The sequence below is a fragment of the Aotus nancymaae genome, unplaced genomic scaffold (genome assembly GCF_030222135.1).
Source record: "Aotus nancymaae isolate 86718 unplaced genomic scaffold, 86718_ANA_hifiasm-v0.15.2.pri h1tg000006l, whole genome shotgun sequence".
Classification (NCBI taxonomy): domain Eukaryota; kingdom Metazoa; phylum Chordata; class Mammalia; order Primates; family Aotidae; genus Aotus; species Aotus nancymaae.
In genome coordinates, this window is record NW_026988417.1 from 72,983,257 (window position 1) to 73,003,148 (window position 19,892).

The 19,892-nt window shown below is 38.2% G+C and overlaps 1 protein-coding gene across 2 annotated transcripts in view; it reads right to left on the reverse strand.

Annotated features, from left to right (window-relative positions):
• Positions 1 to 17,786, reverse strand: part of ANTXR2 (ANTXR cell adhesion molecule 2) — a 161,714-nt gene extending 143,928 nt beyond the window's left edge. The window contains exons 1-4 of one of the 2 annotated variants that reach the window (XM_064368337.1): positions 16,757 to 17,786; positions 15,956 to 16,027; positions 13,808 to 13,879; positions 213 to 294 (exon numbers count right to left, since the gene is read on the reverse strand). In XM_064368337.1, coding sequence (XP_064224407.1) covers positions 213 to 294; positions 13,808 to 13,879; positions 15,956 to 16,027; positions 16,757 to 16,908 — 378 coding nt within the window. In that variant the 5' untranslated portion in view covers positions 16,909 to 17,786. The remainder of the gene's footprint in view (positions 1 to 212; positions 295 to 13,807; positions 13,880 to 15,955; positions 16,028 to 16,756) is intronic. The other variant, XM_021669637.2, reaches the window with a different exon arrangement.
• Positions 17,787 to 19,892: the final 2,106 nt, after the last annotated feature.

Sequence of the window (19,892 nt, forward strand, 5' to 3'; positions counted from 1 at the left end):
AAATTCCTTAAAAGGCAAAATGTCATCCTAACTTTTCTCGTCATCACAGTAAATAATCTTTTCTACTTGTCTCATCTCTAGAACAACTAAAAGCACTTAAAAATTTTTAAGATAAATATGTAAAGAGGTTACTGAGCTTTGCTAGAGGGTTATATTTCATTACAGAATAAGAAAGCATTCTCTCCCATGCTTAGAAATGTAAAAGAACTTACTAGCTTTAGTCCTTCATGGATATATGTTTCTCCCACTGGACTAACATGTTTTAAGTCCTCCAAGCCTTTACTGATTTGGCCTCTGAAAATAATATTAAACAAAAGAAAAAATAAGCAAAGATAACAATAAAAACCTCTTGAAAAACATGTCAGCATTGTAACAAAGATTTCTTCAGTAGGAAGTAGAGGAAAGAACATGGGCTTTGAAGGCAGATAAATTCTTATACTTTTTGTCATTTTAGCAAGTATTTAATAACTTCTGTATTTTAACTAGCAAAAATAGACACAGATTTACTAGCAGTGTCTTGAAAAATCTAAGCATACTCTAGGCCTTCTGAGCTGAGAACAGATATCTTCAATCACTCTTGTTTTCCTAAAAGGAGTAAAACATATCTTCCCTCATCCACAAAAATACAAGGATTGAGAAGCTCAGCTTCAATGACAAAGCATTTCTGAAACACTCACTCCATCTCCCTAAAAGTGAGAAATTTTCCTTGTTATCTGAGAATTGCTAAAGCACATTTTTTAGCCCTTACAGAAATTAACGTTTTATCTTACTGTCTCCCAGAGTCATAAGTTTCAAGATTTTTTCACTTTTGTGATATCTTCTCACCCATCCAGACACCCGCACATTCCCTTAAACATGGTAGGCACTTAATACATATTTCATGAATGAATGAAAAAATAAGTGGAAGATAGATAGATGGATGAATTAGGATAGATAGATGAATTAGAAGGTAATAAATTCTTGGAAGAGACACTGAATGAAAACAAATAAAAACTATAGAATAATTTCTTTCATTATGACTAACTCACTATTTCAACTGATTTTGTCTAAACGGGGTATGACTACTATATTATTAAGAGCTATTTTATGTGTATGAGTTAAGGGAAGACTCAATTTTTAGGGTTTTAAAAATATAGATTTGAAACCTCAAAAATAAATGAAACCACAATAATCTTAAAAGATAAGTAAAATAATGTTACAAAATTATCTAAATTAAATTCAAAACTTGTTTTATAATAAATTTAAAAGCTCAGAAGAGATCTTCTTAAGATATTGTTTTCAGACTTTTTCAATAGAAGCACAAAAAAAATTCCTTTTTAAACTGATGAGAATGGATATTATACTTGATCTTAGCCGAAAGGCTGAGAAGTGACAAGAAGTGCGTTTTTAAATGTAAAAATCTTGAAATGATAAACTGAATTATAAAACTTTAAATAACACATCAAGAGTACTCACACCTACTAAGGATGATAGATGAAGGAGATTAATTATAAGAAGCATCATCTTAAAGAAACTTACTGGGGTCATCCACATTTTATATGTATATGTATATGTATAATGTATCAAATGCTGTTATAAAATATGTCAAAAATAATTTCAAAACATTTTGTCATGCTGCAATATTGTGTTTCAAATACTTGAAATAAACAATCCATTCATCAGAGCCTTGTATATGTTTTAAAAGTAACTTCTTGATTATATTTTTATATCATAATAGAAATTATTTTCAGATAACTTTTTCATCTCATGAAGTTTCCAGAAAACAGAAGACAATGTTCAAGATATAACCCTTATCTTTCTCTTCCCTGTTCACTCATCTCTACTAACTCTTGCTAATTGTCTTTTTACATACTTGGTTTAAAATCTACCTACTCTGAAACTATCTTTAACTTCATTACACTCTCTTTTTCTGAGGCACCCCAAGCTTTCTAGTCATACTCATATTCACGTTTTACCATGATAAAAAAAAGTTGTCTCCTAAAAACATGCAACTTTCTAATAATTTAACTAGTTAAATTTAATTTGAATCTTCACTTTTCAACTACACTGAAAGTTTACATTAGGCTATTACTTATGTCTTTTATTTATGATGTATTTCCCTGCTCTGTACTTATTATGTCATTTTGCAAAATAAGTCATAAAATTTTTCAATATACCGTAAAAAATTATAATTCCAAGGATGATAGCATAAGTTATGTAATTCATAAGCTTGCTGTATCTAAAATATTTATGTTTGATATCTACAGAAACAACTTGAAACTGATTCTGTCTGAATGCAGATAAAAATCAAGTATTTGGTGCTTTTCAGAAATGAGTGGCAGTGTGTCCTCAAGCATTAATGTTTGCTGCCAAAAGGGAAATAAAAAAGACAAGTGAAATGCAAGTTTACACAAACAGATTTTGCATAATACAGCCTTCATTCAGTTCAGATCAGCTCACCATTGCTGCTGAGACTCATCCACTTATTTTTTCATTCATTCATGAAATGTTGTGCAGACAACACCAGCACAAGACTTTAAGCTAAAGGAACTTGCCAAATGTGGATTCAGGGTGTTTTTATACAGGCAGGTCTCTGCTAGCTTATTACATTAGAAGAGAGAGAGCAGCACTTTGTGGTTTTTCTATCCATATCTATACCTGCCACCATAAGATTTCAAGATCCACTTAATCACATCATTACTTTTGCAGCTACATGATCCTAAGAGGAAAGTGCTCCTTTTCTACAGCCAAGAAAAACACATGTGAGTCCCGGCTTTGTACTCTTTCCAGGGTAACTACCTGAAGTCTGTCAGCCTCTTATCAATCAACAAGGTGTTACTTTAGGGGAAATGAAGGCCAAAACAAGGCAGGGCAGACAGATCTCAGACCCTCAAAGAATCCCAAGCAACAAAAATAAATAGTAAGTTTTTCAATTAGTAGGCACTTAATGGGGAAAAAGCAAAATGATGTAGTAAGTTAAAAACAGAAATCATTCATCCATACTGTAATGTTAAAAAAAAAACCTCTAAATGAAAGCAGGAGACAACATGATTAAAATTTTAAAAAGAAAAAGAAAGAAAGGTTGTGTTATAAAGATAAGCTCAACTCCTCGAATTCAACATCTTAGAAGATCAGTTTCACTGAGTTTGCCTTTAAAGTTATATCTTCAACTACACAGAAAAGCAATATTGAAACTACTTTGTATATGTTGTGAAGCTGTTGTCAAGGATGCTGCTGTCATGACATGCATCGTTCCCTATAATGCCTCACAGCAGAATTTTCTTTGTCACCCCTAAGTAGTTGCTATGCACTTCCTCTTTTCTGCACTTGACAACTACGCAAACTTATTTCTTCCCCTGACTACCAGGGAAACCCACAGTAAATTTCTTACTCATTTTTAAGTTCCTGTGGTTATTACAGTGTTTCATCCTCTTTTCCAAAATCTTAGCACGTTTCTTTTTATATTTTATTAATTTTCTGCAACACTATTAATTTTCATGCAGCCTCAAATACTTTTTTGAAAGAGACAGGATTTGAACAAACAAAATGGTATATTAAAGGCCTGTGTTTTCTTTTTTTTAATTGAGAATCAGGGGACCAAACTCTATTATCAACTAGAGGGGAAAGAAGAAAGAGAGAGAGTAGTCTCTCTCTCTCTCTCACACACACACACACGCCACATATATATACATGTACAAATGCATGTATATATATGTGGCGTGTGTGAGACTCCTCTCTCTACATATATACATATATACACATGTATATACATGTACATATATACACAAATGTATATACATATACACACAAATGTATATACATATACGTATGTATATATGTATATATATGGATACATACGTATATACACATATATATTTATTTATTTATTTTGGAGATGGGATCTCACTCTGGGTCACTCAACCTGGAGTGCACTGGCACGATCATAGCTCACTGCAACTTCAAACTCCTGGGCTCAAGCAATTCTCCAACCTCAGTCGCTTAAGTAGCTGAGACTACAGGCATGTAGTCTTATACCAGGCTACTTTTAAATTTTTCTGTAGAGAGGTGATCTAACTGTGTTGCCCAGGCTGGTCTTGAACACCTGGCCTCAGGCAATCCTCTCATCTTGGATTTCCAAAGTGCTGATATTACAGACTTGAGCCACTATGCCTGGCCTTGGCTAATTTTTTTAATGTATGAAATTAGTGCTTTCAGCTCTGTTTGTATCTCTCTAATTTCTCTGCTGAGGAAGGCAGGGAAGGGAAGGAGAGGGGAGTAGTAGGGGTGTGAGGAAGGGAAGGAAAAATAGCCACCACAACTGCCATGTGTTGTGCCATATAAGTGGCTTTTCTCCAAAACACTCTGGATATTTTGAAGGTATGCATGGCATTATAACTAAAACAAAGATAAGCTGAAATCATGGTGTCATAAAATAGTTTGCAGAGAATCCTGAATTGCACAGCTAATAATGAAGGCTTAATTTTACTTTCAGTATCTCCTACTTTTTCTTTATATGATGTGTCTGTACAGTACTTGAACTTTCCAATGCACATCATCTTAACTTTCCAGATTTCAAAGCTCTTCTGGATTTCAGTAAATCGTCGGATTTCAGTCTACATCCAACTGGTTGAGCATGTGTTATACATGAACACCATGATTCTACACAGTGGTGTGAGAATTCTTCATAGGCAGCGGGATCACTCACATAAAGCTCTTTAGATGCACTGTTGTTCTTCACCCTGGCTGTACACTGGAATCATTTGAAGGGCTTTTCAAAAGCTCTTCTGGACTCTATTTTAAGAGATTCTAATTCACAGGTTTGTGATGGGTCAGGGTTATCACTGTCTTTTGAGAACTCCCCAGAGTATTCTAATGTGCTGCCAGGATTAAGAACCTCCGATTTAACCTAATTGTAAAACTTTCTTGTGTTGTTGGAATGCGTTTTGCATTACCTATTTTGCCAGTCATTGCTTCTGTATAAGAGTTTTGGGTACGGGGGGTGGGGAGTTGGGGAGAGATAGCATGGGGAGAAATGCCAGATATAGGTGAAGGGGAGGAAGGCAGCACATCACACTGCCACGTGTGTACCTATGCAACAATCTTGCATGTTCTTCACATGTACCCCAAAACCTAAAATGCAATAAAAAAAAGAGTTTTGGGTAAATAGGATTATCTCTTAAACTATGAATACAGTTTCTGGGATGGTATGGATGAAGATGTGCATGGGCTTATAGACAGAGAGAATAGAGATTAGTCCCAAGCTCAACCTTGTTTCTTCATTCATAAAATAAGAATATAAATATCTTCCCCATCGGGCTACTGAAAGGATTCATTATAGTATATTGTTATAAATGTCCTATTTTATTATTAGTTATGGTTGTTAATCTCTTACTGTGCCTAATTTCTAAATTTTTATCATAGGTATGTATGTATAGAAAAAAACATAGCATACATAGGGTTTGGTACTACCTGTTGTTTCAGGCATCAGTGGGCTTCTTGGAACAGATCTCCTTCAGATAAGGGGACACCACTGTACCCCAAAATTAGTGGTATAAGCAAAATTGATTATTTCTCATGACACTGTGCATTGAATGAGCAGTTCTTATGCTTCACATGCTACCAGTTGAGCCACTGGAATGGCTAGAAGTGGAATGCCTTCACATGCTTAGCATGTTGGTGCTAGTGCTGATACTGGCTATTGCCTAAAAGCTCAGCTAGGACTGTTAACCAAAGTATTGATTCTCCTCCACGTGGCTTCTCCACATGGCTAGGTTGGGCTTCTTCCTAGCATGGTGGTCTCAGAGTAGTCAAAGTTTTCATATGGGAGATGGTTTCCAAGAAAATGATAGAGAAAACTACCATGCCTTAATAAATCTTAGGCCTAGAACTGAAACTGATAATTTCCTGTTCATGTCTGCTACATTCTATTGATTGAAGTAAGTAAATCACAGGCCTAGACACAGATTTTAAAAAGTAAAAAGAGTGTGTGTGTGTCTATTAAAAGGATGAACTTCTAACATGTAATTTGTTCTTGCCAAGTTCCTCAATTAAAAATTGTTTAAAGGTTTCAAATGAGTGAAAGATTATTTTCTAAAGATAAACATTGTTAATACAACCTATAATCTTAGGAACTAACAGATTTTAGCTGTATCTTACTATAGTTTATGTAAAACTATGCTTATTGTTTATTTAACATGTCATGCTAATGCCAACACATGCCAGGTTTCTACAGTCCAGAGTCCAGACAAGTCAATTCAAGGTAGTAGTCATGAAATCCATCCAGAAATATCTGCTCACAAAGTATGCTGTATAATCCGAATTTTGTCAAAAATGTTCTCCAATTTGGTCTACACCTACCAAAGTGTGGTATTCAATTCACACCTGAAGTTCATGCCTGCTGCATTTTGCACATTTTTACTCCATTTTCCCACTCGCTGCCTTACTAAATCATCAAAAATTGACCCCTGCATTTTACCACTTCCACGTGCCAGGTCTATCTCCCAGAAAGGAGTAACAGTGGTACTGATTTTCTAGAACATCCTCATAAAATAGATGTGGGACTTCGGTGAAAGTGACTGCTAACATGTCCATCACTAGATTCTGAGCTGCTGCCCTGCCTGAACCCCTCAGGGTTAGCACAATGTGTGGCCAAAACAGACTTCTAAACAGGAGTAAATACTTCCCTAATGGAAGATTTTTTAGCTGACCCAACTATTGTCTCATCTTTTCACCACCTCACTGGTTTTTAAAAAGAGAATAAACTTAAGGAATGATGATGTTTTTGAGTTATGACGAATTCTGACTAATGTGAAAATGAGAAGGGGAACCTGGAGAGTGTGAGAACAGTGTGGTGGTGAAGCACTCATGCTCAGCATCAGGCCTGGGTGTGAACCCCAGATCTAGCTGTTTAGCTGTGTCACATTAAGCATAATCTTTTGATTTCTTTAAACATCTGTTTGAATCCTGGCACATCATAATGAAAATAAGGATGGTGTACACCAATAACTGCGAAACCCCATGTTAGCCTTAGCCTCCTTCCTATCCAATCATCAAAATAACAACAAGAAAAGAAAAATGAAAAAAAATTATAAATAAGAAATATTAAAAGGTAGTTAGTTGCAGGTAGGCGATAGAAGCAAAGAAATAAAAGTGAATTGATAAAGTTATAGATACCCATTGTGTTCTTTTTATGCGTCAGAACTTTAATTAGTCCTTGTCATGCATTATACACATTTACTTGTCTCAAGATTGCTGTATGGTAGGAATAATTCACATTTATTAACTGGCCCAAGAATTGGGCAGCAAGAGATTAAGTAATTTGTCAGAGGCCATACAGCTAGTATGTAGTTTTTATGCTCATTCGACCCAAGGTCCAATCCTGGTCTTTTCATTAACAAAAAGCCTTCAGGACTCTCCATAGTAATGAATGAATATACTCTACTCCTGAATGCTTCTTGTTTCCAACCTCTGAATTCCATTTGATTCCAAGATAGTAACATTAATTTTAGCATTCTTTTTTTTTTTGAGACGGAGTTTCGCTCTTGTTACCCAGGCTGGAGTGCAATGGCGCGATCTCGGCTCACCGCAACCTCTGCCTCCTGGGTTCAGGCAATTCTCCTGCCTCAGCCTCCTGAGTAGCTGGGATTACAGGCACGCGCCACCATGCCCAGCTAATTTTTTGTATTAGTAGAGACGGGGTTTCACCATGTTGACCAGGATGGTCTCGATCTCTTAACCTCGTGATCCACCCGCCTCGGCCTCCCAAAGTGCTGGGATTACAGGCTTGAGCCACCGCGCCCGGCCACATTCTTTTTTTTTTTATAAATAATACATTCTTGCTAAAATAAAATCAAACCACGCACGCACGCACACACACACACGTTAAAATTGTGAAGGATTTTCCCACCTTCAATCTCATGCCTAAGACATTGTCATTGTTAACAATTTGTTGTATGTTCTCTAGACTTCTTTTCATGCACTTTTCAATCACATACACTCCACCACCATATAAACAGTTAGAAATTTTGTTTGCTTTTTATTTTATAAAAATAAAATCATACTAGAGTGTCTCCAACTTGCTTTTATACTTAACATATCTCATATATATTTTCATGTAAATATGTATAGATTTTCCTATTTCTTAATAACTGCATAGTATTCCATCCTATGTATATAATTTAATTATAGGATCATCAATTGATAAGTATTTAGATTGAATATAGTTTTTCACTATTATGTACAATGCTGCAGTAGCCAATTTTGTATATAGACTTACCTTTGCATGTTAATGCTAGTATTTCAGTAGGACATACTCCCAAAAAGTAGAATTGCTGATAGGAACCATCTAGACTTTTATAGATACTATCAAGTTTCCTCTAAAATGAATGTACCAATTAATAAGTTACTAACTGTATATAAAGAACAATTTTTCCACAAGTAAATTTTTAATTCAGCTTTTAAGAAATTAGAAAAAAATTCAAATATAGAAATATGTATATTGTCCAAAAGTAATTAAGTGACTTTTCTATAATTTCCTACAAGTTTGCCTACAGAAGATTTTTTTCCCCCAAGTAATTGATTATTGTGCTCAGGTCAAACAATTATAAGACATTTTCAATTTGGGGGAAAGTGTAGTGAAAGGGAGTTGTAAATATTTATAACTGATTTGTAAGAATAGAAATAAAAATAGCAAATATAAAAATAAGCAAATTTATTGTGTGGTATAATCACAGAAAGATAATCTATGACGGCAGCTAATAACTAAGGTTCTGGAGCCATATCAGCTCAATCATTCATTCAACAAATATTTATTGAGCATCTGCTAGGTGTCAGGCTCTATTCTAGGTGTTGGCATACATAGGGGAGCAAGACAAATGAGAACCCCTGCTTTCATGTTTACATTAGAGTTCTAGGTGTTGGCATACATGGGGGAACAAGACAAATGAGGACCTCCTGCTTTCATGCTTACATTAGAGTCATCCAGATAAAAATAAATTAACTAACAGAACAATTTCAAAATGTGATAGCCAAACACAGTATTGTAAGAGATTACTGGGGAGCAGAGATGTGGTTCCTTTAGACCTGGTGGCCAGGAAAGATGTCTCAGAAAAGGTAACATGTAAGATGAAACCTAAATGATGAGAACAAGCCAGCTAGGGGCAGATCTACTGCAGAGAAAGAGCAAAGGTCCTAATGTGGAAACAAGTTCTGTCTGTTCAGGGAATGGAAAGAATGCCACTTGAGCTAGATTGTGTCACACGATGTTGTAGGAGAGGACTGGGTGGGGCAATTGGATAGGGTTTTTAGGTACTTTGGGAAGCACTAGCTTTCCATTCTAAGTAATTAGATTGTTTTAAGCATGAGAGTGGTATGATCTGCTTTAATTTAAAAGATTATTCCAGCCCATATACTGCTTGCGACTTGTTAACTGTGTGTGCTTGGAAAAGCCGCTTTATCATTGCCAGTTTTGATTTTTTCATTTGTAAAGTCGAGGTAATAACAGTATCTATTACATGAAGTTCATATGAGGATTAAATGAAGCAATACATGGAAAATATTTTGTATTCTGCCTGGTGCATAAATGTTCAATAAATGTTTTCAAGTAAACCTCTGTAACATTATTAGCATAATATTTAACAGAATTGAGCTTAATTCATTATGCCTAATTATGCAAAGTAATAACCAACTGATTCCAAATTCTCTACTATTGAAAGACTGGGTATTTTCATACTGAATCAACACCTGGCATTTCCTCTTACCTAACCCTGTAATACATCCCTGGGCTATTTATGTGTATGTATATACCTCTACTCACACACACACTGGATTACTTATCTTTGTGTCACCCAGATTTCACAGTACTTAATGCACTGATTATAAGATAAGCAAATCTTTAGGTAGGTGGTTGGGTAGGTGGATGAATGGACTAACAGACATATAGATGATAAAAATCATGAGTGCAAGAGAAAAGAAGGGAGTGTTTCAAATTAAAGAGTTTTTTTGTTGTTGTTGTTATTGTTTTTTGAGATGGAGTTTCGTTCTTGTTGCCCAGGCTGAAGTGCAATGGCTCAATCTCGGCTCATCGCAACCTCTGCCTCCCAGATTCAAGCAATTCTCCTGCCTCAGCCTCCCAAATAGCTGGGATTACAGGCATGTGCCACCATGCCCAGCTAATTTTTTTGTACTTTTAGTAGAGACAGGGTTTCTCCATGTTGGTCAGGCTGGTCTCAAACTCCCGACCTCAGGTGATCTGCCTGCCTCAGCCTCCCAAAGTGCTGGGATTACAGGCGTGAGCCACCGTGCCCGGCTCAAATTAAAGTATTTAAATGAATAAGGTTTTTAAGTAACAAGTATATAAAATGCATAACATCATTTCTTGGCATGTTTATTACTTTATTCACGCATTTACATAGTACCAGATACCATGCTAAAAGCCTAACAGAAGACACAGTCCCACGGTAAGCATTTACCACCTTCCAATCTTGCCTCATTTCTACTGAAAATCTTTAGCAACACTCTGAGAAACATGAACAAGCTAATTCTCATATTTAACCATATTCTAAAGAATTATGAGTGCTAGAAACAAAATTGTGAAACAGCAGTGCTTAACCTTTGGTTTTCTTTGCTTAACTTTTGCTTTCGTCACACACTCTGATCTATTTTTGAGTGTGATATATGACATCAAGATATTAATAGTTTATACACAGAATTCCAATTTCTAGGCTGTGAAACAAAGATTCACAATAGTTGTGGAATCACTTGTTTACTGACCTGCATATGATATGTAAATTGTTTCTTCACACTTAAAAGTGTGTAAGGGAAGAAAAGTGACTCTATATCCAAATAAGAGGACCATAGAAACTTAAAATAAAATTAGTAAAAGAGCAATCTAGAAGAAGAAAATAATGTCCTTTATTTGAGATTGTTCTATGCTATACAAAGTACCTTTCTATGCATTATCTTATCTTGATTTTCACAATAACACTAAGAAAACAAGGCAGATTTTATGTCCTGCACTTTATGAACATAAAAACTGACACACTGGTAAACAATTTGCCCCAAGTTTCCAAATCAGTAATTGGCAAAACTGGAACTCTAACCTAGGCATTCTCAGTGTTCTTTTCTGCCACCCCAAACTAACTAAAAATGCCACAAACAGTGAAATTTCCTAAAACTTAAAGTTTTTATATTTAAGAAGAGACAGTGAAGTCAGCTATGTATAAAACAAGTTGCAAGTAGTAGCATTATTAAAATTCCTCTTGGAATATTATAAATCCTTTTAAGCAGGACAACATTCTCTTTACATAAGCATGATTCTTCTCTGATCATTAAAATGCTGTATATTGCGTGGCTCCAGATGATAATAATAGTGATAAAGCTTTTATCTCTTGAAAACTTATATACCAGACTCTGTTCTAAATACTTCACATTAATCAACTTTCATTCACGTAACAATTTTATGGGGTGGGTATTACTATGATCATCATCATTGCCATCATTAGATAGATGAGAAAACAAGCAGCATCAAGAGGTTAAGCAACTTGTCCTTGATCATTTGGCTAGTAATTGGACAGCCAGGATTTAAACGCCGTAGATTTGGTCTAGTGACTCTTAGCTGCATCACTATGCTACCTCTTGAAAGAAAGGCCTCTTCTGTAACCCATTTCAGTGTCTCCCCAATTAGATTCAACCAATGATGAAAGAAGAATCTCTAATGTAGGTTAAAGATTTTAAACCCCTTCCATGATGTCTAAGCAATACCAATCTGGTCACCCAGTGACCTACACTTCAAAATGCTGAGGAACCATATGCAAAGTGTCTAGCAAAGAACCTGGCACAATGTTTGAAGCTATCAACGACTGAGAGTTTCTACATGCTTGGCATGATGTTAAGTGTGTTTCTATATATATGAATGCCATAAATGTTAAAATGATTCTTTTTTTTTCTTTTGTTTTTTGGAGAAGCTAAATTCAAAGCTGTTTCTTCAGAAATTAAGCTGGGCAATGGAGAAAATTCATTTTCATAAAGGCAAAAACTGTTAAATCACTGGGCATAGAAAGCTGCCGTACATGGGTTGTGGCCTACCATGGCTCTGGCTCCTGATGAGATTCACATCCACACAAGAAAGCAAGGAGGGCCATTATCCTCAGCACGCTAACACAGGAACAGAAAACCAAACACTGCATGTTCTCATAAGTGGAAGCTAAACAATGAGAACACATGAACACAGAGAGGGGAACAACATATACTGGGGCCTATCAGGGGAGCCGGAGAGAGAGCCTCGGGATAAATAGCTAATGCATGTGGGCTGAATACCTAGATGATGGGTTGATGGGTCCAGGAAACCACCACGGCACATGTTTACCTATGTAACAAACCTGCATGTTCTGCATATGTATCCCAGAACTTAAAATTAAAATAAAATAAAATTTAAAAAAAAAAAAAGGAAGGAGGAGAAGTATCAATGAGAAGACAAGATCCTAGGCTGCCCTCAGCATCTACAAAGAGATTTCCTCTTTAGGAAAAGCAAAACTAAAAGCACAAAGATTAAAATCCTGTGTGGATAATTTTCTAAATCAGTTAAGTGAATTATAAACAAGTTCCCTCCCTGAGTTCCTTCAAATATTATGATTTTTTGACCTTTTCAAGGAAAAACTTAATTTACAAAAAATTGTTTTTATAGTTAACTTTCCAGAAATTCACATATCATGCAAAACAAAACCACCAGTTTCCCTTGCTAAAACTACAGTTTGGAGAAATTTTATTTCAAAATCACAGGAAACCACTCATTCATTCAACAAGAATTTATTGAGAAAGAACTAGCTTACATATTTTGTATTAACTAAAGTAGACACAAAAATGAAGAATAAAAGCTCCCTTCCCACTATGGATCCCATTCTTTAAAATATGTTAATGAGGTGGGGCGTAGTGGCTCACATCTGTAATCCCAGCACATTGGTCAGGAGTTCGAGATCAGTCTGGACAATATGGTGAAACCCTCCCCCTATTAAAAAAATACAAAAATTGGCCGGGTGTGGTGGCATGTGCCTGTATTCCCAGCTACTAGAGGCTGAGGCGCACGAGAATCGCTTGAACCTGGGAGGTGGGAGCTGCAGTAAGTCAAGACAGCGCCACTGCACTCCAGCCTGGGCAACAGAGTGAGACTCTGTCTCAAAAAAATAGAAAATAAAACATATCAATGACTATTTCTGACTGGTCATTGACACTGTTTAAATGACATAGAAATGGTCATATAAAATACAGTGACATTGGTTTGGATAAAAGACACCTTTTAAAAGCCCTGAGGAGATTAGATAGACAGGTAGATATATATAAAAATATATCGACATATATATATATCCTAAATTCCTTTATAAAGGTGAATATTCAGCATCAGTGGACCTCGGAGAAAGACTAGAAATCCAGGACGTCTGCTGAATCTAAGAAATTATCTAAAAGGATCCATGTCATTCTCCCCCTCAATGTTCTTCAAATTCCTGGTTGATTCATATATTATATGTAAACAAGAAAAATGTGGAACTACTTACAGTAACAGAGAGGCGAGGGAAAGAAGGAAGTAGTAAATATACAACTAAGACAGGGATCCAGATTTCACTGCACATTCCACAGCCAGTATAAACCATATTGATTTTCAGATTGTCTGCTCTTTTATAATACTCATACCTCCTTTCCCTTCTATTAGAGAACTGAATTGTCTGTGCATCTGCTCAATTCCACTGAGAGGCCTGAATCACCACTTGGAAATATCAATCGTGCCTTTAAAATTCATCTCTACTAAAAGCCTGCAGTGAAATGATAATGCACTAACCTGTCTCCAGTTAATGGCAAAATAATACTTGCTTGAGAAGAAAACACAATGAAAGATAATCTCATTTCAGGGCTGCAAAATAAGAAAAGAGGCAGTTAAAACATTTTTAAAAGAAATATTGATATAATACAGATGTATAGCTAGGGAGTTTCATTTAAAATTGATCTCACTGAATGGTCCAGGCTTCTTTTAAATGACATTCCCTAAGTAAATAGATGAACTCTGCTTAACATTGTTGCATAAGTCATTTTGGATTTAGTCAATGCTTCTAAGCACTCAAATACTGCTCTTTGACCCATAAGGACTTGCATTTAGAAAGAGACTAACTGGAAAGATAAATTCTAAGCTGACGTAAAATTCTTTCGTAGAAAATTCCTCTTCCCTTGGTGTTCTACATCATTTCCTTTAAAGGAGGCCAGGCCTTTCAAAGTGATTACGGTTACCAATACTTAGGGCTAGAGAGTAGCCAGTTTGACTTAATGGCAATTATTATATAAGTCTATATAAAAGTCATCCTGAAGTAAGACTACTTATAAAGAGTCAAGGGGAATGTGAAAGAAACTGATAAATCACTTTCTGCTTAGGCATTTTTTTATTTTCTAAGTCTCAAGCATCCCCTTTCCCACTGGCAACAAGTGCCCCAGTCAGCTGTATCTTTCGAGTTTTCAGCATTTCTCTCACAGAAGGGTTCTTGTTTCTCAGACACCCTCTGAAACTATTACTAAGATCCAAAACTGAAGACATGAAACTAGAATCTATAAACTTAAAATCAGAATCCTCTCAAAGGCTTCTACATATTTTTAAAGTCTGTCTCTTCATTAGTCACCCCTTTTTCACTTCCTACAATATATTGAATAACTGAGCAACTAGGCTTGAGCCAGACAACTCTGTATTATAGAATTCCAACTTAAAAAATCAATGAGTAAAATAAAAGACTCCTTCTTTAAAATGTTGTAGTGATGTTATTCATTGCTTTTGATCAAAGTCTACATGACACCCTTTGCACATTGAAGAATTAAATTAGAAAATTTATAAACAACTGTTTGTTCTGCCTTTGACATTTAAGGATATAAGATCTTGTTTGTTTTTCTTTCCTAGACAGTTTTACCTCAGACCCTGTCCAGAAATGAGTGTTAAACTTGGCTTCTTAAGCAAGGGGCTGATGATTGAACATGGACAGGCATACATTTTTATAGGGATAACTTTACTGCTGCCAATAACTGAAAGCAAGGATTGCCTAGGCCTCTACAGATTGTTTGAAGTTACTTGCAACATGACTTTCAAAATGTTTTGATCATCCAAGCCTGTTTTACAGAAAACATTTGGGCTAACAAGACTGAAAGAAGCAATATTTAATGATACAGTTCCTATTCATGTCCTTTCCATTATCTTGATAAACTTGTGTTTGCTCATTGAATTTTTTTCTTTTAAAAAAAAAGAAGAAGAAGAAGAAGAAAGCTTCAAAAGCCTAGTGTCCTGAGGTTATTTTTAAATAGGAGATGCCACTAATTCCTAGTTACCTCTAAATAAGAGAGTAAGCTGGATTTCATACCAGTAATGCTTTTTATAGGAGAGGAAACCAGTCTTTCCTGGTGATGCTTATTGCATATATAGAACAGTTAAATTTTAAACCAACCACACACCCACACATTGTGTAAACACAAGTCGTTGCTTTAAACACACACACAAGTGCCTTTTCTGGTAGTGGGTTATTAACACATGTTCATTTGAAGTTTTCCAACACTTTTTGTTTGTTTTAATGAGGCCCTCTATAATGCTAAGAAATGTGTGGAAAGGAAAAATATATTATGGATACTATTCAAATAAAATTTATTTTTTAATGTGATAAATTATGAGAAAGCATAACTGAAATTCAAAACAGATGAAAATTTGGAAAGAAAAAGACATTTGGAATAGTATTTGAAGATGCTTCCCCAGAGACTGAGCCAAGTTTCTGGGATCCAGATGAAATAAGCCCTCAAGGGACTGAAGGGCTGTCCTAATAACAGCATGTGTGCAATTACGACCTTGAGGCACTTAAAAGCAACATTTCAGGAAAGGTTTTTCCTATAAAAGGTTTCAGAAAAAGGAAATTCTACAGTTTGCTCTACTTCTCCACTGCCTAGAAAAGTAAAGTAAGAAAGATACCTCACAAATCTCTCCGCAAGTTGCTGGACGAAATTATAAATTTCAATCCAGTTATTTGCCACACTCCCAGACCTGAAAGATGAAATTGAACTGATCAGAGAAACAAAACACGGAACTGAAAAGTAAACATTCTAAACTGGTTCCTTCTTCAATGTCACGAAGATGGGGGGCATCTGCCCTCTTTTTCAAGCTAAGTAAGGGTATCTGTAGCTGAAACTTTGGTGCTACCAAAAGTTAGAGAAGTCAGCCCATTTTCTAGGGGGACTACCTGCCTCCTAATTGTTTAGAGTGGAACCCAGATCTTCAGAATAAACACAAAAGCCTTATTTGGCAGGAAATGCAAACCACATTGGCTATATTAACCCTAGGTTTTTCCTGGCTCCAGTGAAAGCCCTATGATTAGGATAAAACCAGGCAAACTTTAGCCTGTGTTCAAGTCAGGGTGGAGAAGGTGGGTAAAGACTCAGGGGCCGACTGAGTCGGGGTTTGGGTTCCTGGGACCAAGAATGCTACCCCCCAGGAGGCCACACTCCCCCCAAGAGGCTCCAAGACTGGCAAATAGTGAATACCCCAACTCCCTAAAGAGCCAAGTAGCTCCGCGCTCCAATCACGACCCCACATCCCGCTGATCTCAGCCCACACAGATCCAAACTTGCTTGTCCTCTGGAAGAAGACAGCAACAGGGCACCCCTCGGCGGGTTTCCAGCACCACTCCCCGGGGGGCGCACACGCAACTCAGCCTCAGCCCCAGCTGATCCAGTGCCGCCCTCAGGAGACCCTGGACCTCCCTCGCACACTCACTTGTCCAGGACGAAGTAGAGATCAAAGGCTCTTCTGCAGGAGGGCTGCTCCTGGGCGCTCAGCAGCACCCCGGGACCGCTGAGTGCCAACAACCACAGCCCGGGGAACAGCCATCTACCGGGGCTGCGGGCCGGGGACCGCCCCGCCACCATCCTGCGGCCGGGGGCCTGCGACTCCCTCCCGCTCGCAGTCCCCTCAGCTCCGGAGGGTCGCGAAGGTGGCGGGAGTCACCCAGTGCGCACTCTGGGGTGGGGTGCGGAGAACAGCTGAGGCGCTGGCGCCTGCGGCAGCGGGACCCACCAGCTGACAGAGGGAGGGAGAGAGGGAGGTCCTGAGAGGACAAAGGGAGTCTCCGCCACCGCCGCAGCTGCCGCCGGAACTCTTGACGAATCCCAGTGGAAGCGCGATCCAGTCCTCCCCCTCCCGATTCCGGAGAGTTCCTGCAGACAATGCGGGCCCACTGCGACGGCTCGCGAGAGGAGTTCCTCTCCGGCCTCGGGACGAGCCTGCGGCGCCCGCCTCGGACCCGGTCCTGGAGTCCACTCACTCCGCCCGGAGGGCTGAGTCCCCCGGCTGCCGTGCGCTTCGGAACAAGGGTCCCAGGGACGCGGTGACGGCAGAACAAACTAGGAATGGAGACCCTTCTCCTCCGGCGGCCCAACTCCCTCCGCACTCCGAAACTTTCCTCCCGGTGCTGGACTCTGGCTCGGCGCTGACGGCCCGTCCCCTTTAGGGGAGGAGGCTAGCGGGCCCTGGGATTCCCGGCTGGAGAGAAGCCACGCCGAGACCGGGAGCGCGCTAGGGCCCCGTCTAGGCTGCGTGTGTCGGTGAGCGCCTGGGGACAAGGGCGGGGTCCCAGCCCCGAGCCACACACGCACACTTGTGGGTTCCTGCCGAGTTGAAGATGACTAACGCTTGCCAGATTTGGGAAAGGGAAGAAGGAGTTTAGAAAAACAAACGTTCTCTAGAAACTAAACAAACCCATATATCCTGCAGGCCTGGCCTATTTTAGCAGCTGTGCTAAAACAGCCCGTATGTAAGGTTTACAAACCCAAGCAAGACTAAGGATTCCGTGGGAGGTGCCGGCGTCCTCACTCCTCACTCTACCCCACCCCCTACTACCACAAACACTCTTTATGAACTTCCTCTTTTTTCTAAAGAAACCTGCTTAGGTTTTGTTTCCCCCCCGCCCCCCCAAAAAAAAAGGAAAGGCCAGAGTGGGGAGTGGGAGGTAGCAGGCCTCTTTGGGAGTGGAAGGTTGTACCTCAAAATATGTCAGCCCACTGACATTCCCTGCAAACTCCAATCTTGGAGAATTTCAGCTTGGGGCAAGCTAGGTCTCCCTTGCAAAACTTGTGCAAGCACTGAAGTTCGTGCACAAATCCTCTATCTGCTAGTTCTGCTCTCCCTCCTTCCTCTCTGTTCCCCCCACCTCCATCTGTAACTTCCGCCCTCTCTTAGTCAAAACTAGCTTTTAGAAACTAGTTCTAAAAGCAGGTGGGTTAAGTTTCCACATCAAAGTGAACACAGGACATATGCAACATGCATGTTTAGTAAACAAACATGATCTACCTTCTCCTTTTCATTTCTAACAAAATCAATGTTTTATGTAGTACTTACATATACATTTCTTCTGTTTGTTGCCATATGTATTTCATTTTTCATTCATTACATTTTTGATACACAACCAGGTATTTCAGCTCTTTGAAGAAAAATATCAGTTACTTTAACAAAGATTTATTGAGTGGCTACTATATGCTAGGCACTGTTCCAGAAGTTTAGTTTGATGCATAGAGCAAAATAATAAGCCCTTGCTTTCATGAAGCATGCAGTCTGGCTGGAGAGTGAAAACAGACAATAAGAAATAAATACATAAACAAGGAAAAATGTCCATATTGGGAAGGTGGCTTGTTGAAATTTAAAATTTTGTGACGATAAAGAATGACAGACTAGGTGACTAACAAAAAGGACCCAGTCATTCCAAGAGCTCTAAGAGGAAGCATTCGCAGTTACTGCAAAGGTCCATAGACATTAGCTTAGCATATTCAAGAAAGAAAAAAAAAGCAGTGTGGCTGGAGCTTTGCAGGTAAGATGATGTAAGAGAAATAGGGAAGGGCCAGATTATGTGATTTTTTTTCTAAGATAAGAAATTCAGATTCTTTATATTGAGTGTGATAGGAGGCCATTAGAAGGGTTTAAGCCCAGGAGTGGAGTGGCAGATGAATTGAAATAATCTATTTTTTTCAAAGATCATTCTGGCTGCAATGAGACAATGAATTTGGAGTTAGCAAAGTGACAATAGGGAGAGCAGTAAGGAGACTATTGCAGTATCAACATGTTGACAAACAATCCTGAGATTCATAAATTTGGAAAGGTGAATCTTATTTCTTATAAAGGGTTACAGCTGCAGGCTGGACATCTTGACAGGCTGGGAAGCGTAGCCTCTGGCAGAGACCAAAAGCAGGCACTTTGAAAGAGGAGAGGGTGGAACAGGAATTTATGCTGAATGAGTTGGCCAAGTATACATATTCAACAGGTTATAGGAGGAACTATGAATATTCCTGAAGTAAGGGGTGCATGAACTATGCATATTTCTGAAGCAGGTGGGTTAAGTTTCCACATCAAAGTGAACATGGGACATACGCAACATGCATGTTTAGTAAGCAAACATGAATAGTAAACAAACATGCATGTTGCACATGTCTCATGTTCACTTTGAGGTGGAGACTTAACAATTAAATGTATTATCATTAGGACCTATATGTCAAAAGGTGAAACAGAAGGCATGAAGGCACTCAATGCCACAGCCAGAACCGGCCAGAACCAGTCTATGGCCAGTGGTCTCTTATCAGGAGAAAGTTACTAAAATCAGTCTTTTGTCCAGTCAAAGTCATAGTTATGGCTTGTGGAACAGCCATAGGGATGGAGGATTACTTAATTAGTGTCTTGCAGTCAATAAGATGCAGTTGTTTCAATATTGCTTATCTTGAGGCCAGTGTTTGTTTAGCTGCTAGAGAAAAAGAAAACCCTTTGGTCAGTTAGAATATAGTTTATTTTTTAAGTGTAGGGGTGTGTGACTTAACCTTTGCCTGACGTGGCCTTAGGTCTTGTTTATAATTTGATGTCTTATGGACAC